Source organism: Camelina sativa, chromosome 19 (genome assembly GCF_030686135.1).
Source record: "Camelina sativa cultivar CO46 ecotype springtype chromosome 19, ASM3068613v1".
Lineage (NCBI taxonomy): Eukaryota > Viridiplantae > Streptophyta > Magnoliopsida > Brassicales > Brassicaceae > Camelina > Camelina sativa.
The window spans coordinates 13985152-14005804 of record NC_141898.1 but is presented as its reverse complement, the minus strand read 5'-3'; the positions used below and the strand labels follow the sequence as shown (position 1 = coordinate 14005804).

Below are 20653 nucleotides of genomic sequence, written 5' to 3'. Positions count from 1 at the left end.
ACTTAATTCAGGGGACGTGTGTCAAATGCTAACCACATATTACGTGTGTTATAATAATATATTTAGTTTGAATAAAACAGCAATTTATTGAATCAAAGCATGGTCCTTAATCCTCGAGAGCCTAAGAGACAATGACCTCCTCGTATAGGCGAGAGACAGTTTCTCCACTTTTCATTTTTTTTTTATTGTTGTCTCCTTTCTTTTTATGGTAAAGATTTCTTTTTAATTCGAATCTTACAACTTTGTTTTGATCAATAAATAACTCTCTGATCGCCAAATGGGGTTAGCTAATCCACAAGCTATAGTTTTTGTTTGTTTGATTAATAGTATTATAGTACAATAATTTCGAAACCTAAGGGATCTTGAAATTTTTTCAAAAGCGAGTGCTTGAATTTAGTAGAAAATTAGTAGTCAAGATTGATAGGTTAATTACCTCTCTATTACGACAATTGATTACAATTATTTTTTGAATAAATTCAAGACTGTTAACTAATTTATATCTTAATCACATAAGTTCTTTGTCAACCTATAATTTACTTTTATGTTTCTATTTTGATGACTTATTAAATATTGAGAGGAGCAATTAAAAAGTAATCGGAGACATCTCTCCCCCACTTCGTAACTTTTGTTGTCCCTAACGAAATAATAAAGAAGAGCAAGATAGTGTCTACTGTTTAAACACTCAGACGGTGACGTGGTCTGCCTTTTGTAATAACGTGGCAAGTTCATGTTTTGCTTTCATACTACTGTCACGGGACAAATATGGAACCCATGCAGGTGCCTCAAAAGCCTTAGGTCAATTGCTTTACTTAGGTGGCAAGTTATTTGGTCCCAGCCATTGTGCGAGATATTTTCAAGAGAGGACGATCGAGCGTGTGGGTGTGTGGGATACTGACATGGTCCGCACTGGCTAGTGACAAAGGAACGAGTAATGACTTGACACGTTGTGTAGAATCTTTTTAGCTGGCGATTCACACTCCACTACTCGAGTGTTTTTTTCTCTCTTCTTGATTGTTTATTAATTACTTTGTTTAATTCAGGTATATACGAACATAATTTTAAGTATAATCGCACATAGAAAAATATTGATGTAGTACGGAGTACGGATAAGATAGTTTAGTAGTCAATTATACATCATTTCATACGTCATGGAGAGAAAGAGCACCCCAAAGAGAGTGCAAGATTATTAATTTCAAAAATAACTAGGTTGGCACCGCGCTATGTTGTTGATGTGTTTTTTTTATTTTTTATTTATTTATTTAGATTTATATATATATATATATATATTTTTATTTTATAATTTAATATATGTTGTTTGGAATAATTTTTCTAATTTTAAAATAATTTCAATAGTAATTTTTTTTAGTTATTATTATTTACATCATCATATGATACATAAGTTTTTAATTTTAAAATTTTAGTTTTTGAATATGTTTTTAACTTTATGTTAAGTTAAGGGATTTCTGAAACGACCCGACCCGTTTTTTTTTTAAATAAGAAATAATAATAATAATAATTTCACTACAACTAGTAGTCTCATACCTACTAGCCACCTAACCACAAACACACCAAACAACGGAAATCATAATACCAAGTAACCAATAATAAATATCCAATAATACTCTAATAGTTATACAATAAACAATATCTAATACTCAACCAATATGAAACATAAAACCAGCAACCTAACAATGTTTCTACTAACCCAACTCTAGCAACCTAACAAAAGCCAGACAACAACCAAACGAGCCACTAGAACATCCTCCTCTTCATTGCCATGATCCCACGGTCACACTTTGCCTCTACCTGCACCACAAACACAATGAGATATGTGAGTATTACCAGAAATACTCAGTGAGGCGATCCTCCCATCTACGAGCTATACACACAAGCAAATCAAGAGTACAACTACAAATAATATATAACAAACCAACCGTTTAAACAGAACAACCAATAACATTTTCACCACACCTACACATCATCACACAAAACAAGTCATACAACCCAATCGCTTAGATAAGCTCATGGTCACGCACTCACTTTAACAAGTGATTCACGAAAATAACAACAACCAAATGAGAGGCTCTCCAATATCCAAGAACAACCAAACTCGCTCCTACAACAAATCACACCAATAAACAAACATTGAAAACAAACTGCCAGAAAAATCAGAAAAGAACAACCTCACAAGTGAAACCACGAAATCAAAACGAACCGTTAACTTTCTAATCCCTTCGGTGAAAACTAAAATCGACACGTCCAGAAGCTTCCCACAAAATTTCAGAACGATCAAATTTCAGGTGAAACCGAAATCGATCCCGAAACACCGGTTGGTCTCAATCCGCGTTTGAGACGAAACCCTCCACTAAACTGCCAATAACTCCTAGAATTTTAACCCAAATTCACTTCTGTAAAAAGGAGAGTGTACGAAAATCTCTTAGCTACAACCCTACCAAAAATCAATACCTTTTGAAATGTTTTGAGTAATCGGATCTTCCTTCTCCCATACCCTGACAGTTCTGTTTCTCTCTTTACTCTAAGGAAAAAACTTAATCTCCTTCTCTTTCTCCTTTACACACAATAACTAAGAGTTATCTCTCTTTCTCTCCCTCTCTAGGATGACAACGTCAACAAAAGCACAAAAGAAGAGAGGAGACGTGACTTCATGAGAAAAATTAGGGATTTTTTTGGATTAATTAGATTAAACTAGAATTTAATTAAACCAAAATCAATTAAAATCTACCTATTTGGTTTACTCAACACATCTCAAACTCTAATCCCGGAACACGGATGTTATAATTTCACCCTTAGTTCTTGATTTGTTTTCCACTCACAATTCACAAACAGAAAGAGATTACTCTTTGATGTCTACATTGTAAATTTTTTTGATGGATCTCTTCGAGTACTTTAGGTTTAGTCACTTCAACCTTTATCTCCATAATCTCACATAACTTATCTCTTTTTTTTCTCATTCAATAAGTGTAACAACGTCTTTTAGCAATATCTTCATGTACTTTATTCATTAATTTTCTGATTTTACCGGCGATCAAATTAGACTACACAAAAAATGCTTTTCTTCTATCTATTCTTCGGGTTTTTGCCGAATATCATATGGATTATGCAATGGATTCAGCTGTAAATCTTATATATATATATGGAAAACGATGGTGGTTAAAGTCTAAAGATCCTTCTCGGTGTTTAGTTGCATGTGTTACTAATCATATTTCTATTTCCACTTCAACAAAGTCACTTTCGCTTAGGTGTTAATACAGAGCAATTTTCTACACAAATCTTTAAGTATATTAATGGAAGTTTAGAAAGAAAATATATAACACATGATTTTTGTTCAAGAAAATAGATTTAAGAAACAACCAGAGGCAAGAAACACACAAAAATAACCACAACTAAGTTCAAACCAGTAATAAATAAAACAGAAATCAAATCCATTAAATTGTTTACGACATGAAAGCAGTCACAATAAGTGACAGTTATAGCCTGTAAAAATAGTCTTCCAAATTTGTAATATGCTAATGTGAATAACATTTCTTAAAAATAAAAAACCCGAAAAGTCTGCACTTCATCTTTGAAAATCTTTTTCTTTTCATGACCCCATTTTTTTGCTAATTTCAAAGCGGTTTCCACACCTTCAACACCAGTGTTCATAGAAATCACCATATCATAACAAAACATATTTGTGAGATATCAAGTTTTCTAATTTCATGATGTAATATATATGTTCTCTGATATCAAGTTTCATAAGTTTTTGATAATTCAATGGTTATTTGTATTTTTAGTATTATTTCTATTTTCATATGATACTTGAGTTTTTAATTTCATATATTTAGTTTTTACATATATTTTAAATTTTATTATGTTAAGAAATAAGTTTTTTTTTCTTTGACTTGAAAATTATATTATTCTCTTACTAAAACAATAATGAATATTTTTGATGTTAATATAGTTAATCCAAAATGTTCAGTTTTCATTAAACCAAAAAATTAGATGTATATTTGAAAAATTAAAGTATCTTCCAATGAAATTAGATTTTTTTTCGTTTGTTGTTAATATATGTTTTTTTTGTTGCTCTTTTTTGTTGCTGCATTTTTTGTTATTATTTTTATGAAGTCATATAGTAAAGTAATATTTAGGTTTTCGTGATTTCGATTTACTGTGCTTTGGAAGTTGGAACATCAGTATATTTATACCAGTCTTGTTTTGTCTTAACCTAACTCTTACACTAAACAAACCCATTTACACATATAGGCCTTTACTACATAATGGCCCAATGGTCTTTTTTCTTTAGTGACCATGTTTCTTCTCATAATGGCCCAATTTCTAAACCTAGTTTTTTAATTGGTTTAAAAATCTTAGCTGTATTAATTCAAATATTTTTATTGATTATTGATTCTAACTGATGTGTCAACACCAACTTGAATGTTAAAGCTGATGTTTCATGCTATGGTGAAAAACATATCAGTTTTATTGTATTGATTTGTCAATTTATTTTTCTTTTTTTGTCATATGATGTTATTAATATTATCAAAGTGAAATCTTGTGAAGTACAACCATATGCTGGCGGATGAAAGATATATCCTCGAAGTTTAAAGTTGGCGAAAGAAAGATATATTTCTTGAGTATAAACTCTATGAAAGGGAAGCAACAACAGCTACTAAAATGCTAAATGATACAATGACAACAGACGAAACCCCTAACAATTACAAGACAAAGACCACATGAAACTGATAAGATGGAGACATATCGAACCAACCGAGGAAGCCAGAACTCCAGAGATCCTTTGATAGAACGTATCGAAGATGTCCTCGGCCAACCATCAACACTCAAATCCTCCTCTTGAGAAGCCAAACTGCCTAAATGAAACCGTAACAAAACTCCTAAAATTCATAACCCGACAAGAAGTTCCACGCACTTTCTTCCGGATACAGGGATGTCGAACTCAAGGCGACAAATAACCACCTAGATAGAAGTCACACCAAAGGACCAGATCTCGATCAGATCTAAATTGCAGAGTCGAAAAGCGAAATATCCATGCTGGGTAACACCAATCTTGAAAGATCAAGAAGGATAAAAGATCGAACCAGAATGAACCAGTGAATCAGAGAATCTCCAAAGAGATAGCAGGCCTAAACATCTCCACTATCAAACAAACGATCAAAGTCACCTTATAAAGGAGAAAACCAACAAAGTATCCAAAACAGCCAAGAGATTACGAAAGCTAATCTTCTAAAACCGGAAGAACCTTGCCTGATCAAACTCTCGAACCGTGGTAGAAGATGAAATGCTAATCGACAAACATCACTGAAACTGCCGCAATCTACACTTGAAATTAAAACGATTTTACCTAGATAAACAGAGAGGAGAAGTCCAAAGCGTGGTTAAGCACCCAAGCCACCATCACCAGAGACGCAGCCACAAATGCAGAACACGAAACCGAACTCGGGACCTCATGTGACCATTTCCTCAAAAACAATTTCTTTTGTTCATTTGTATTGTATTCGTTTTTTTTTTGTGTGTTATATGTTTTTGGAGCTTATGTAAATGTTTGATCCATACTACATACTTAATTTTTTTTTATCATATAAAATTGTGCAAGTGATTAGATGGTCCAAGACAAGACAACATCACTTCAAAATTTCAATCTTTGGTGAAACTGAGATGATCAAATATGTATGTAATTGAGATTGTTTTAAGGTTTTAGAAGACTATTTAAATTCACAGTTCTCATATTTGTTCTCTAGAACTGTATGTAGAGATAGCTAAACAATGTGTCTAAATATATATACATCAGAGGAGAATTTAATCTAACTTCATTGGTTCTAAATTGTTATGGATCATTTATCATTTAATTTTCACTCTTTTTTGATTATTTTGGTGTAGTTTTTATCCAGTTATAAATTACATACATGATAATCAAAAAATATACCATGTATATAATCGATCAGCGAGAGAGAGATAGAGAGAGAAAAGAAGCAAAAAGAACGGCTAAATGGCAAACCATATCAACTTTAGATCCCAAGAAACCCTTCTTCTCCGGATGTTCTTCTGGTTCGCCGGATATACGCACAACAACTTCATATAAAAACCTAATCAATTAAAAATTTTGTGGTTTAGGAGTTATAATTTAGTGTTAAGGGTTTTATAATTCAGGATTTATGTTTTAGGGGTTTTGTGGATTCAATGTCAATATTTTGGGTTTATGGTTTAGGAGTTAGGGTTTAAGGCTTAGATTTAGGGTTTAAGATACAACGACAACATCAAATCCATATATTCATGGTCATGTAGATACCAATAGAATTGGTGGGTTCTAGAGATTTCGGGTTTAGGAAACAACGACAACATTAAATCCATATATTCGTGGTCATGTGGATACCAATAGAATTTGTGGGTTATAGAGATTTGAGTTTAAGATACAACGACAACATCAAATCTATATTTTAGTGGTTATGTGGATACCAATAGAATTGGTGGGTATTGGTAACTAATCAAAGTTTCTTAAAACTTATCCAAATGGATGGATAACTACTTATGAATGCAATATTTTATTAATCCATTATGCAGATAATTTAAGCTTAAAGTATGTGTACAAACGGTCTATTTCATATTGAAAATTCAGTCAAATAAATTTATTAATTATTTAATTAATTTAGTTTGGAATTAGAAATTGTTGATTTGAATTAGAAATTGTTGATTTGACTATTAACATCAATTCAATTCTATTTGATTTAGATTAGATTCATAAATTATTATATTTTTTTGTGGAAAGAAAAATTATTGAAAAATGCAAAAAATATTTATTTACAAGTTAAACTTAAAACATAGTAATTAAAATGAAAAACAAATGTTGAAGTAAAAGAATATTAAAAGAGAAAGAGAAAATGAATTGAGTTTAGTTAGATTATGGGGTAATATGTAATTTTACATGATCAAAGTATAAAAGTATCACAAAGTAGATGTATCTATACTAGTATTTTTGCAGCAGTTTTTGCTCAAAATTCAGTTTTGGAAAGTTTTTAAATTTAATGTCATTTAATGCTTATATTCATATACAAACAAGTATTGTTAATTCTTTCTATTATCCTTATAACCAAACAGAATTAAAATATTTTAAATATCCATATATATAATATTCTATAATTAATATAGATATTTAGAATATTTCTTCTATATTAAAAAAATTATTCTCCTATCATCTTTTTTATTTTATTTTAAAATTTAAATGTAGTGAATCATCATATAATACATAAGGATGATAAAAATGTATATTTTTCTGCATATAATGTGATTTGAATTTTTTTAAACGAACATATATTACTCAATTAATATTAAAAAGTGTGTGTTCAACATAAATATATCGTAAATTTACCTTATATAGTAAATTATAACTGATATATAATTAATAAATGATTGATTTTAAGAAGTTTATAATTTATAACTGATATATCTAAACTTAAAAAAAGTTTAAAATTATGAATATTTAAACATATTAAATTTTTAAAATAACACAAACGAGTTATATTACATGACGGGTTATATGATATTACATGATTGAATTGATAATACTAAAAAATAAAATATCATTAATATGATATTTCAATACAGGTTAAATCTTTATTTTACTATTTTAAGAACATCAATATAAAATACGTCGAATCAAACTAATTTAATTAAGATTGTATTAAACAAAATTGTTGTGCGGTATACCACTAATTATATACTAAATCACTAAAATTAACAAAAAATTACATTAGTAAAATTAATATCAAAATAGTATATTAAAAAAAAAAAACTTGCTTCACCGTATACCGCGGATGATAATAATCTAGTGTGTTATTAAAGTTGGAGAAAGTTAATGTATATGCTATTTTCTCAGAAATCAATTAGATAGTATTGGGCAATTAGTTTTGGGCCCATAAATTGTTGGGACTTGAGAATTTTTTATCCAAAAATCTTCCCCGCCGGTGCCAAATTCAGTTTTGCCCCCAAATCTTTTTTTTTTTTAATAAGAAGCTGTAGAGACGAAGACGACGACGAAGACGAAGAAGAAGACATTTATTTTCTCAATCCAATGGCTCAAGCGGCAAGGTTAAGCATGCGAATGCACAAAGAGCTAAAGCTTCTCCTCTCCGATCCACCACACGGCGCTTCGTTTCCACATCTCTCTTCCGCCGCCGCTGGCTCCGGCGATCTCTCTAATTTCTCCACCATCGATGCTCGTAAGCCATTTTCTTCATTTCGCGTGATTGATTGATCTCTTCCTCTTCTCTGTGCTTTAACCTGTTTTTGAGTTTTTTTTTGTTGTTGTGTTTGGTTTTCCAAAGAAATCGAAGGTCCTGAAGATACAGTATATGCTAATGGAATCTTCAACGTGAAGATTCAAATCCCTGAGAGGTAATCTATCAAACTCTATTTTTTGTTGTTGGTTCTGATGAGAAATTGGATCAATCGTTTAATGTGAATTTTGTTGAATCAGATATCCATTTCAGCCACCAATTGTGGCCTTTGCTACTCCGATTTATCACCCTAACATCGATAACAGTGGCCGGATTTGCCTTGACATCCTAAATCTCCCTCCCAAGGTTAGATCGAGACTTTGTTTCATCTATTAGAATTACATGAAAGATAGATAGATACTCATCAGTAGTAGTGATGGAATACATGAAAGCTCTTGTTAATACAAAAGGGATAATAACAGTGTATAGTTTTCTGATAGGGTGCTTGGCAACCATCCTTGAATATCTCAACAGTTTTGACTAGCATAAGGTTGCTGCTTGGTGAACCGAATCCGGATGATGGTTTGATGTGTGAAGTAGTGAGTCTACTCTTTTGTTAGACATTTATTTTCTCTGAGTTTTTTGCTTTTTGTTTCTTTAAAGTTTATTGTTTTGTTTACAGAGTAGGGAGTATAAATACAATAGACAAACTTTTGATTATAAGGCAAGAGAGATGACTGATAAGTATGCTAAGGTTAAGACTGATGGATGCAGCACCAGCTTCCAAGTTAAGGTGCATGTTTATTATATGATATTATTCTTCTTTACAAAAATCTGAATCTTCGGTGAGCTTTTTTATGTTAAATGTTGATTTTGTTTCTTTAGAATCATGGAGATGAGAAGGCTTGTGAAATTGGAAATAGTGTTTTTGCTGGTAATGACGATGGGATTAAGCTGAAGTTGACGGCGGAATCCTCCTTAGGTATAGCACATACAGTGAGTTGTGACACTGAATCGAAAGATCGACGAGAGGATGGAAATGGGAAAAGAAAAGCAGTGATTGGTTTCGGTGAGGCAAACACATTTGGTGATGATGGGATAAAAACGAGCAGGAAGAAGTTATCTCTTGCCTTGCCTCCTCAATCTCAAAAGAAAGACTTGTGTAGTGAAGAAGAGCTCACAAATGGAGTTTCAGCTGCTTGTAAAGAAAACAAGAAACCAAATTCAAATGGAAAGAAGCTTTCTCTGGGTGTTGTGAAGCAGCCATGTAAGGATACCTTGACGAGTTTGCAAACTTCTGCTGGAAAGAGTGACAACAATAGACTAAGCCGAAAACTGTCATTGAAACCACTTGCAGAGTTGAGTGAAGTTAGCAAAACCAAGGTAGTACTTGCGCACACTGAAACGGAACTGGAAACGAATCAAAATGAAGATGCAAGAAGTCGGCGAGGTGAGTTTGAGAACTCGGTCTTGGAAGAAACAGCAGTACTTGAATCCATTGTTGTTCTAGACAGTGATGATAGTGGAGAAGAAGAAAACAGTCTCTTCAAGGTCACGGTTATCACAGGCAAGAGGAAGAAGAGGCCTCCAGTGTAGACCTTAAAAAGTAACGAAAACTGTTTTGTTGTTTTTTTATGGGTGGAATCAAAGCTTTCAGATTAATTTTTTCTTAAGCTTATGGTTATTACTTATTAGTCTTGAAATGTAAATGGGAATCTTGTTCTGTCTTTGATAAAGTCTTTGATAAACTCTATGAAGAATCGATGGATAAAGTCTTATTGATAAGAGTAGTTTTTTTTTTTTTTTTTGTTAACTAGAATTTTATTAAAACTTGTTTTGGTAACAAGGTAGGATTACATATGCCCAAAAGAGGGAAGCTAAAGCTGGCGCACAACTAAAAGTCCCCATAGTCAATGTCGCAGGAAAAGACTATTCCCTGGAAACTAAACCCTATCAAAGGAAGTCAAACCACTGAACTAGAAATACAGAAACAAAAATATAGAAACCAAATCGAAAGGGAAGACTCTTTAGCCTATAAGCAGAGATAACTAGGTAGTCCCTTAAAGGTGGTAAAACCAAGATAACAGAGAAACTTCTTCTTTTGAAACCTGCGCATATGATTTATCACGGCTGCTCACGGCCAACCCGTAATAACAACTACCTCCTCCTAGCATGATGAGAGTCAATCTTTCGAGAACCAAGGAAATCATAACCCGGCAAGCAAAGAGTACTCATAGGAGATCATAGAGACTCAAAAACACTCCCAGATGCGATGACGACGACTGATACATCCCATTACGTCTAGCTAGACTCCTTCAAAAGGCGATCATATCTAAACCGATCATGAAGGCAAGGACAAGGAGCAAGGCAAAACTTCTCAAGAAGCATGACCAAGAAGTTAACACACACCATGAACAACAAATAAAAGCAATGACTGAAATCTTTGAGGACTACCACCCACCAAACAATAAGAACGAAACTTCTGCTAGGAAAGGAACCGAGCACCATAGGCTGAAACAAAGAGACAAGGACTCGGAGAAAGGCAATAGCTAGACGGAGCCTCAGCCATTCCACACCTGCGGCTTAGAAACAAAGATACGCACAAGACCAACAACAAGATCTGAGACAGGAACAAGCAAACCACAATGGCAATTATACTTCAAAAGCCAGTCGTTGATCTAAGATCCGACATCATCATCTTTACTTGTAATCAGAAACCCTCACAGAGATGGCTGCTCTGACCGCTTCCTCAACCAATCACAAATTAGGGCATGATGAATCAACCAAAAAGACTCCCCAAATGAGGGCCCAACAAAACTGCAAACCACACTAAACACCTAACCGTAGCTAAAAGATGCAGGAGAAGGACGAGGATAGCTTACTCAAAACGGAGATAACAAGAACCCATGGCCACAAAAGCGAGAAGCATCACCTTACATAAAAGGACAAACCGGATCTAACGAAAGAGACTTCTCTTTAAACCGCTGGGGGAGGAAGAACAACGCCCAAAAGACCAGGGCCGGTCCTATATTAAAAGTGGCCTAAAGCATTTTCAAAATGTAAAAGTAAAAAAAAAAAAAAAAAAACCTCGTGAAGTACCAAAATAAGATTTGAACCTGAGATATTAGACATAACATAGGACTACTGAACCATCAGACCAAACACATTATTTTGTATTGTGGGCGTTTCAGTTATCTATATCTTTTGTGGCCTAAAGCAAGTGTTTTGCTTGCCTTATGGACGGGCCGGGCCTGCAAAAAGCGCCGAGCAAGCCTCACCGTGAAGACCCTCTCACTTGTTGAGCATACTAATAACATCATCAATCCACCAGATCTAGCGTAGACAACACAAACGAAAGCAAAACAACTAAAAAGAAAATCAACTTCACCTGCTGTTTTGAATAACAGTAGATTTTAAGGTAGATTTTTAAATAATTAGTTCAATAATAGATTCTAAAAAAGATTTTTTAAAATTCATGATTAAATAACATAAGATTTGTAAATTTTACACGGATGTTGAATACACCCCGTATATATCCTTAGATATAAATAGTAGAGAATCTTCTATAAATTTTCTTTTTCTTCCTATTTTCACCATAGGAAGGAAAGTAAAAAAAATAAAATTACTTGTACAATTAGGTAGATTGAAGTTTCAACGTTAATCAAAAGTGATGTGTCTTTAAACAAACAGATTTGAGACTTTTAAAAATAACCAAATTCTTTTTTTATGTAATGATTTAGTCTTTAGCTATGGAAACTAATTTGGTCCACTGATGGTCCAAAGATTTGTGTGTTTTGTATTTGTCTGTAATTATTTCATTCCACGCGCCAAAAGTGCGTGTCTACTCTTTACACGATGATGAACTCTTTATCATAATATATAAAGTTTGGATTTTATGTTGGTTTCTTATGTTGACTTTAATCTAATAACAGAGGACGAAAGATCAGAGCTTTCTACAAACCATGGAAGCAGATGAAAGTACCCAAGATATAGTCATCGTCGGAGCTGGAATCTCCGGCCTTGCCACCGCACTTGGGCTCCATAGGTATGCGTGTGTGTCAAAAGTATACGTTATATAGTCCATGTAAGTTAATTAATCGAAGTTGTGGTTACAGACTTGGGATCAGAAGCTTAGTGTTGGAATCTTCTGAGAATCTGAGAGCCACAGGATTTGCAATCTCCTTATATTTCAATGCTTGGAAGGCCATGGAAGCTCTCGGTATCTCTCAGCATGTTCGTAGTCTCGGTGATCGTTTTCAAGGGTAACTAACAATTAAACACTGTTACTATTAATAGCAACTATGAACTTATTAGTTGACCTTTGATGCAGATGGGTGGTCACACCCATTTCTTCAGGGAATCCTCCTAAAGAAATGTTCTTTCCAGAATCTGAGTATGTATCCTTTTATTTTCTCCTTATTGGACTATTGACTAAAACAAAGAAGAAGAAACCTTAATTATAACTTTTGTTGAAATGGTTTTGTTAGAGAATATGAGGTTCGTTGCGTACAGAGGAAGTCGTTGTTAGAGGCTCTAGCTGGTGAATTGCCTGATGGGACCATACGGTTCTCATCCAAGCTTGTTCACATCGAATTGTCCGGACACTACAAGATGGTTCATCTCTCTGACGGGACTATACTCAAAACCAAGGTATTAACTACTCAGTCGTCATGACTCATGTGTAAAATAGCTAGGCTGGTCATGTAAACGAATTTTTGGTCTTTGAAAGGTTTTGGTAGGGTGTGATGGAGTGAATTCAGTGGTTGGTAAGTGGCTAGGCTTCAAGAATCCGGTTAAAAGTCCCCGGTTCGCAATCCTTGGGCTCACTCATTTCCCGACAGGCCACGGATTAGGGAGAAGGTTCTTTCAGTTTTTTGGCAACGGTGTTCGTTACGGTTTCATCTCATGTGACCAAAACACTGTCTACTGGTTTCTAACCCACACCTCTACTGAGATAGGTAAATGAAACTTTTATTGTAGATATATATCTTTGTTTATATCATTATTGATTCATCTCCTTGACTTTGTTATAGATAAGAAAAACCGGGAAAAGATCAAACAGTTTGTGGTGACCAAGATCAAAGACTTCAAGGGTAACTAACAATTACTTTTTTAATAGCAATCATGTCGCAAAGGAACTTTATCTATGATCTTGATGTAGATGGATGGTCGGATCCATCTCTGCTGAGAATCCTCCTAAAGAGATGTTATTACCAGAATCTGAGTATGTTTCTTGTTCTCTGGACTTCACTCACATTCACATATGAATGTTATAAAAACAAAAAAGAAGAAAACTTTTATAACCTTGTTGAAATGGGTTTTGCTAGAGAATATGAGGTGCGATGTGTACATAGGAAGATGTTGTTAGAGAATCTAGCGAGTGAGTTACCTGAAGGGACCATAAGGTTTTTATCTAAGGTTGTTCATATCGAATTGTCTGGACACTACAAGATGGTTCATCTCTCTGACGGGACTATACTCAAAACCAAGGTAGTAACTACTTGTCCTGTGTGATGTTAACTGAATTGTGGGTTTTTTCTGAACGACATTTAGGTCTTGGTAGGGTGTGATGGAGTGAACTCAGTGGTAGGTAAATGGCTAGGCTTCAAGAGTCCGGCTAAAACTGCCCGGTTAGGAATTCGAGGGATCGCACATTTCCCAACAGGCCATGGATTTGAGAAAAGGTTCTTTCAGTTTTATGGCAACGGTGTTCGTTCAGGTTTTGTCCCCTGCGACCAAAACAGTGTCTACTGGTTCCTAACCCACACCTCTACTAGTTTAGGTAAATGGAACTTTACTGATCTTGTTCGTATCCTCTTTATTATCATTGACTCCTTTCCTTGCGTTTGTTAGCCGAGGAGACAAATCCGGAAAACATCAAACAGTTTGTGCTGAACAAGATCAAAGACTTACCTAAAAACATCAAGAGTGTTGTGGAAACCACTGATCTTGATAGCATGGTGATGTCTCGGTTAAAGTATCGACCTCCGTGGGAACTACTTTGGGCAAACATTGCAAAGGACAATGTATGCGTTGCAGGGGATGCACTTCACCCTATGACTCCTGATATAGGACAAGGTGGTTGCTCAGCAATGGAAGATGGAGTTATCCTTGCTCGTTGTCTCGGTGAAGCTATAAAATTTAAGAATGATCTGAAAGGTGAAACAGAAGATGATCAAAACGAGAGTTATAAGAGGATTGAAGTAGGTTTGAAGAAGTATGCAAGAGAAAGGAAATGGAGAAGCATTGATCTTATAATTGCGGCGTATACAGTAGGTTTCATACAACAGAGCAGAGGGAAGTGGATGAATCTGTTCACAGATAGGTTCTTGAGGTCTTTCCTTTCTCGGTTACGGCTGAAAATGTCTCATTTCGATTGCGGAAGCCTTAGTATTAATTCTCATCATGATCAACTGTAACCTATAGACCAATTCTCATGAACTTTAACATATAGTCCAATGTTTGAGGAGTTTCATTGAGACAAATTGGTGAGTCAAATTTGAATGAAGTACGCAAAACTAAGGTACTTGAGCAGACTGATATGGAACCGTAAATGAAGTTAAAAAAAAAAATATGCGCTTGGAATATATATGAAGAACTGATCATTAATGAATAATTTTTATTGATAAAGTAGATTACAATGTGATTAATATTTCAAACATTCACATCTGCGAAGGCGTTCGTTGCAGAATCCTCCCTTACGACCGGGACATTTTAAGTAACAATCGATGTCCCTCTTGCAACTTAGAGACTTGCCCAGTGTGTCACCGATGCTTACGTACCCTGGACTTGCTGCTGCACCTTCCAAACTAGCATCAACTTCGGTTAGATGTCTTGCTTGTGCTCCAAGATCTTCTCATCCATCATTTGCATAAAACAAAATGGCTTTAAAGGTTAAACTCTTCATCTAGAAACAAAAGTTAAGAATACTAATAACCAATATTTAAAAATGTACTTTTTGTTTCTATCACTTGTACAAAAAAAAACATTTTTACAATGCACCTGGTGACAAAAGAAAAGGCAAAATAAAAAAACAAAAAAAAACTTACTAGATGTGATGACCAAAATGAAAACCAAGAGTGAGAGCTTGAGAGAAGCGTTCTTCATTTTCAAATTTGCTTTGGTTTTTTTAACTTCAAAACTTCGAGCCTCGTTAAAGTTTGCTATGTGTCCCTAGGATGTAGCCGTACATTTATAAAGTGGTAAACTGTGAAATCTAGAACAATTAGTCAAAACTTAAAACATTATTACTTAAATTGGGTCATTTGTTTTTTTGACTAGAAAATCATACCATATTTCAAGATTTTAGATAACACACATAATTAAAAAAAATTGACTAGAAAAGTATACCATAAACATTGAAATTTTATACTCAAAACACAATATAAAAATAATGCAGATAAAAACCTCTAAATGGTGACTTTAATCTTGGCTAAAATTGTGATAAATTCAGTGGAATAGGTTGATCAAATATGGAAATAAATCTAACAAATAAAAAAATGCCTCACTAAGAAGCATTACAGCCTGTATATACGGTGTACATATCAGCACTAGACGATATCTTTACATTACAGCCTGTATATACGGTGTACATAAGTTACAGTTTCGTCAACTCCGGTTAGCTCCCTTACTACACGATATCTTTACATGCCAAACTTCAAAAGCAAATGTAATTTTGATATAAGTATATAACTCATACAAGTTTTTGTATCCACAAAAAAATAATGAAGATATCGTGTAGTAAGGGCATTCTCATCCATTAAACTGCCATTGGATGTCACAAAAGTTAAACAATAATATTTTTAATTTAATTTAATTATTTAATTATTTATTTTTTGTCTAACCAATCAAGTGATGACAGCTGTTGACACTGTGTCTTAATTGTGCTGGACAGAGACACTTTTTACACATCTTTCTACATTTTTCTACATTTCTACACTGTGACATGCATTGATCCCATGTCAAAGATGTGCAATGGAAGTGCTCTACAGAGTCCATTGGAAACTGAATAGAAATCAAGTTGCAAGACACTAGCCGGTGAATTTGAAACCTCGGGCTTGGAATCAATGCATGAATTATGAATACATAGTTGTTCTAGATAGTGTAGAAATCGATCAATGCATGCATGAATACATTGTTGGTCGTTTGAACGTATGATTATTAGTTTATTAATTAAAGTCTGAATATTGGTAGATAAATTTTATTGATAGAAATACATTAGAATGCGATAAATCCAATTAGAGACAATCACATTTGCCATTATTGCAGATTCCAGCTCCCTTGGGACATCTTAAGTTACAATCAACATCTCTTTTGCAAGGTGGGGATTGCATTAAGGTCCTGGTGGTGCCGCCGTAGTTTGAACTTCCGGTGGCAACTTCGAATTTCTTGTCAGCTCCTGTTAGCTCCCTTGCTTCTGATCCAATATCTATTCGTTCATCATTTATAAGGGTTTAAACTTTTTCTCTAGTAATAATATTTGTGCCTCTAAAGCGATAGAGTAATTCAAATGATAAACCAAAGGTAACATGTTTTAAAAGAAGTATATGTTTTCTCAGACCAAATGACTCAAGCCCATTAAATTCAAACGAGATCAATGCAATATTCACCACTATGTTCAAGCTTTTCAAAATTATATTATAAAAAAGCATTTTAATAGAATTTTTTTTTTGGCTTATCCATTTTAAAAATCGTCGACTAAATTATTAATAAAAGAATCCATAAAGTAAGAGATTATACTGATTTGTTTAATAGATTTTTTACTTGAGAATCTAAAATATATCGATAAATTCCGAGGTTTCATAAACAATTTAGTTAAGAGTGTTTAAATGAACCGACAAGTAGAAATCTCTTAGTTACGTTTTCTTTAATAATAAATTAGTTGAAGGTTAAAAAATAGATCCATCGATAATTGATATTTTTTTTTGTTGAAAATTCCTCAAAAAATATATAAGTTGCATATTAAAAAAGCTTTTGTTTTGGTCGAAAGGATTAAATGTGCTTCTTCTTTTTTTTTTTTTTTCTGTGCAAATGGATTACATATTAAATAGATCTTTATATTATATATTAAATAGATCTTTATATTATAACACTTACCAGATGTGATAACCAAAATGAAAATCAAGAGTGAAAGCTTGAAAGAAACGTTCATCATTTTAAAATTTTCGAACTTTGAATTAAACAATTTTAGTCTTGTGAAAGGTTGATCTTTCGTTGTAGTGTTTAACCATGTCTTCATTCACAATATATACACAAGCAAGTCTAGTCATGTCAAAGGATTTGAGAATTAATACATACCAAATGTTAGGGGTGATATGTTAATGTCATTGGATTTTAGCTTTTAAAAATAAATTTATTAAGTGCACTTATAATCATAAATTAAGCATATTTAATTAATAAAAACCAGCATAAATAGTTATGAATTTTACATTTAATAGTCAATCACAATTAAAAAGAGATTTGATATAATGGTATCAAATTATATAATATTAAATATTATTAATTATTGTATTCACCTTTTTTTTTTTAATACTATATTTATTAAAAGAATTGAATAATCACATATATAAATCACAACAGAAAACTTTAGATTTTTTTCTCTTTATGTCATCTATATATTAAAATCTAAAGTTATTGTGCTTGTGTGTCAAACTCACAATTTGAAACGACCAATATATATATTTTAATTCATTGACCATCATCATACCAGATAAAATAAAAATCAATAAGGCTTAGAACACTTTTTTTTTGTTTTTGATATAAAACTGATCTTGGCTCAGTTCTAACCTGACGTGGCAAGCTGTGAATGGATACAATTTTTTGCAAACAATTTTTCACAAATTAAAAGAGGATCTGATTGAAAATATATGGAATAAATTTGGACATTAAACTATATATTAATTAAATAAAATGTTTGTGTGCTTTAATTAAGTAATATGTTTTTCTTTTATCTTTAATGTTTTTTTGTTACATAAAAATTTGGTATTATATTTTGAATTTTTGTAAAAGTTTTATAAATTTGCAATTTAAATGTTATTTTTAAAGTTTTTATAAATATAATATGTTTAAGATTATTATATTATTAAATCTTATGATCTTAAACATGTTATCCCAATAACAAACTTATTTACAAAAAATCTAAACTAATGATCTAATATTATTTTCATAATATTTTTACTCTAATAACACTCAACAAAAAATGTTCCTCCAATAAAGATGCCGTAAAGTAGCAATGTCATAAACCTATATCCAGCAATTGCCAAGTTTTTAGTATTGGAAACCTGATGAGAACAAACTTAGTCGTCTCGGAGAAATCGAAGAAGAAGTGAAGAACTCTAAAACGAAAAAAAAATGGAGATTTTAGAAGAAACATTGGTCAACGTCTTGCTTCGGTGTCCATTGAAGGACATCGCGAGATTCAGATCAGTGAGCAAAGAATGGAAATCTCTAATCGATTCAGACTTCAGAGATCTTTACATCTCTTTCAACTCATCTTCGTCAGTCTCATGGTCCATCATCCAAACCAACCCTCACAAGCTTGCTCTTGAAATCGTCGGCCACCATGGATGCGAAAGATGGGGACTTTCTCGTTCTCCAGGATCTCTAGTAAGTTTCTTTGCCGAGACGACGATCACTAAACTAAATGTGTTAGCTTGTACAGATGGGTTGGTCACGATTTGTGCAGAGTCTAGTGATGGCTCTCCGATGTATTACATTGGGAACCCTTTGTTGCAGGAATGGTTTCGACTCCCTCAACCTCCGTTCCGTAATTTTGAGAGATTGCGGAAGAACGAGCGGTTTAGTGAGAGTGGGTTGGTTACAAAGATGGAGAATGGTGTAGTTGTGAGTTACAAGGTTGTGTGGTTGTTGACTCATGAAGGTAAGGTCCAGTTTATGATCTACTCATCTGATACAGGGATGTGGTGGAGACAATTTGTACCTTGTCTTCATACTGCTACGTGGTCTGGTCAGGACAAGTCGCTTGCTTTAAACGGGTTTCTTCATTGGCTTTCTAATCTCACCAGTTCTATTATCGCCTACGATTTCTTTGGAGGTCATAATGGTGTTGATGGTGGGTGTCATATCGTACCTTTCCCTGGAAAAGATGATGAGTTACGGCGTTTTAGGAGAACCTTTACAACCTCGGAAGGGTCCATTGTGTATTTCAACGAGTTCCGTGTGAATGGAAACCGCACGTTACGGGTTTGGAGGCTGGTCAAGTACACTGATATTGGTCTTGAGGAACAGTGGCAGCTCTGTTGGGAAGTTAGCTTGGCGTCTTTGATCGAGTTAGGTATCGATTTTTTCCCTGTGGTGATGCATCCTTTGAAATCTGAGATCGTCTACTTGTGGAGCAGGAGCAACAAAGGTCTGATCCTTTTTAACTTGAGGACTAAAGTGTTTAATCTTCACAAGGAAACTGAAGACGCTCGTAAGTGTATGGATGGTTGCGTCTTGAGTTTTAACAGTTGCAGCGAGTATATGAGGAACATCTATAGATACTTTCTCTCATCAGTTCAAACTGGTCCTAACCATCTCTACTTTACACAGTATGTTGTCCCACTTTGGCTGCACCATCTCCCTCGTCCGAATCCTACTTAGTGTATACTATGTTTCAAGTTTCATTCTGATTAGCGACAATGAGTTTATTTTAAGAGGAAGAACAGACATGTGGGAGGTAAACTGAATGGGGAATAGACAGGACGACTGAAGGAAGTAGAGAAGAAGCTTGTGACCGAATTGTAGCTGACTATGGGCGTGATGTTATTGTGTGTTTAGCTGTTAATAGAAGTTGGAGCTGAAGCTCTAGAGAAATCTTCCTTCATTTCATTGTATCATTACAAGGATAAATATAGAGATTATACATTTCATTCTTTTCAAAATCGCAATGTCTAATGATTGAAAAATGCAAATTTCTCATTCGAGCCATGATGGTAGTAGTAGCCTTTCTATTCGATCAAAACAGCATTTTAGTGGCACAAAAATAACTGAAAGGAAGATTTCATATCATTGATAGCTAAACACACAAAACACAAGCCATTTTCCTCACCTTAAGCAGCCAATTTAACTTGAGCACAACGAGCAAACTTAGTTAAGTTTTTGTCTACCAAACCAAACCCTTCGAGTAGACCATGGTAATATAAATATGTCAACTTTAAACCAAAGATTTAGTGGGCTATGTTGGGCCTTTTGTGTAACTGAAACTTATCACTTATGTTAATCACATTGACACACGTAACCTAGAGAGTAGAGAAGGTTGGGGCAAGTGATTCCTAATTTCCGCCGGCGAAATCACGATCTACAGTTCCAGTAAGTGATTCCATTCCGTTCGACCAAAACACTCTTAGGTCCTTCTTCTTCTTCTTATTCTGATTTTACCCATTTTTGTTGTAAAACTTATCTTCATGATAAAATTTAGAAAAAAA

The 20653-nt window shown here is 33.8% G+C and overlaps 4 protein-coding genes and 1 pseudogene across 8 annotated transcripts; 3 read left to right on the top strand and 2 right to left on the bottom strand.

Annotated features, from left to right (window-relative positions):
* The first annotated feature begins 7986 nt into the window (after positions 1-7986).
* On the top strand, positions 7987-10013 carry LOC104766382 (putative ubiquitin-conjugating enzyme E2 37). The gene is given in 7 exon segments (XM_010490259.3): positions 7987-8231; positions 8337-8406; positions 8489-8594; positions 8729-8827; positions 8911-9021; positions 9114-9763; positions 9765-10013. Coding segments are annotated over 7 exon segments (1251 nt in total). The 5' UTR covers positions 7987-8083; the 3' UTR covers positions 9832-10013.
* Positions 10014-12125: 2112 nt separating this feature from the next.
* LOC104767841 (monooxygenase 3) lies at positions 12126-14713 on the top strand. Of its 4 annotated transcripts, none has more exons than XM_087500378.1 (10): positions 12126-12273; positions 12344-12490; positions 12559-12621; positions 12716-12878; positions 12958-13186; positions 13262-13321; positions 13390-13452; positions 13556-13718; positions 13782-14010; positions 14082-14713. In XM_087500378.1, exons 1-8 carry the CDS (start codon positions 12191-12193, stop codon positions 13594-13596), a joined length of 849 nt encoding a protein of 282 aa, XP_087356504.1. In that variant the 5' UTR covers positions 12126-12190; the 3' UTR covers positions 13597-13718; positions 13782-14010; positions 14082-14713. The 4 variants fall into 4 exon arrangements, with proteins under 4 accessions (XP_087356504.1, XP_087356505.1, XP_087356506.1 ...); XM_087500379.1 differs by having other exon boundaries at positions 12137-12273; positions 13792-14010; XM_087500380.1 differs by lacking the exons at positions 12559-12621; positions 12716-12878; positions 12958-13186; positions 13262-13321 and having other exon boundaries at positions 12137-12273; positions 13792-14010.
* A 102-nt stretch (positions 14714-14815) lies between these two features.
* On the bottom strand, positions 14816-15411 carry LOC109130978 (defensin-like protein 259). The gene is made up of 2 exons (XM_019241235.2): positions 15278-15411; positions 14816-15080 (listed from the first exon to the last, which is right to left on the bottom strand). The coding sequence occupies exons 1-2, from the start codon at positions 15333-15335 to the stop codon at positions 14875-14877; spliced, it is 264 nt and encodes an 87-aa protein (XP_019096780.1). The 5' UTR covers positions 15336-15411; the 3' UTR covers positions 14816-14874.
* A 954-nt stretch (positions 15412-16365) lies between these two features.
* LOC104766381 (putative defensin-like protein 258) lies at positions 16366-17483 on the bottom strand. The gene is made up of 2 exons (XM_019241188.2): positions 17325-17483; positions 16366-16656 (listed from the first exon to the last, which is right to left on the bottom strand). Exons 1-2 carry the CDS (start codon positions 17464-17466, stop codon positions 16466-16468), a joined length of 333 nt encoding a protein of 110 aa, XP_019096733.2. The 5' UTR covers positions 17467-17483; the 3' UTR covers positions 16366-16465.
* Positions 17484-18339: 856 nt separating this feature from the next.
* LOC104766380 (putative F-box protein At3g23950 pseudogene) lies at positions 18340-20110 on the top strand (annotated as a pseudogene). Its single transcript, XR_015590523.1, has one exon. The product of XR_015590523.1 is annotated as a putative F-box protein At3g23950 pseudogene (transcript).
* The last annotated feature ends 543 nt before the right edge of the window (positions 20111-20653 follow it).

Excerpts from the sequence above, each read along its gene's own strand:
- LOC104767841 (XM_019241232.2), top strand. The coding sequence starts at position 12,191 with ATGGAAGCAGATGAAAGTACCCAAGATATAGTCATCGTCGGAGCTGGA. Across the intron at positions 12,491-13,389 it reads CTCGGTGATCGTTTTCAAGG|ATGGATGGTCGGATCCATCT; the intron begins GTAACTAACAAT and ends ATCTTGATGTAG. Across the intron at positions 13,719-13,781 it reads GGACTATACTCAAAACCAAG|GTCTTGGTAGGGTGTGATGG; the intron begins GTAGTAACTACT and ends AACGACATTTAG.
- LOC109130978 (XM_019241235.2), bottom strand. The coding sequence starts at position 15,335 with ATGAAGAACGCTTCTCTCAAGCTCTCACTCTTGGTTTTCATTTTGGTC. Across the intron at positions 15,081-15,277 it reads CATTTTGGTCATCACATCTA|ATCTTGGAGCACAAGCAAGA; the intron begins GTAAGTTTTTTT and ends ATGGATGAGAAG.
- LOC104766381 (XM_019241188.2), bottom strand. The coding sequence starts at position 17,466 with ATGAAGACATGGTTAAACACTACAACGAAAGATCAACCTTTCACAAGA. Across the intron at positions 16,657-17,324 it reads CATTTTGGTTATCACATCTG|ATATTGGATCAGAAGCAAGG; the intron begins GTAAGTGTTATA and ends ATGAACGAATAG.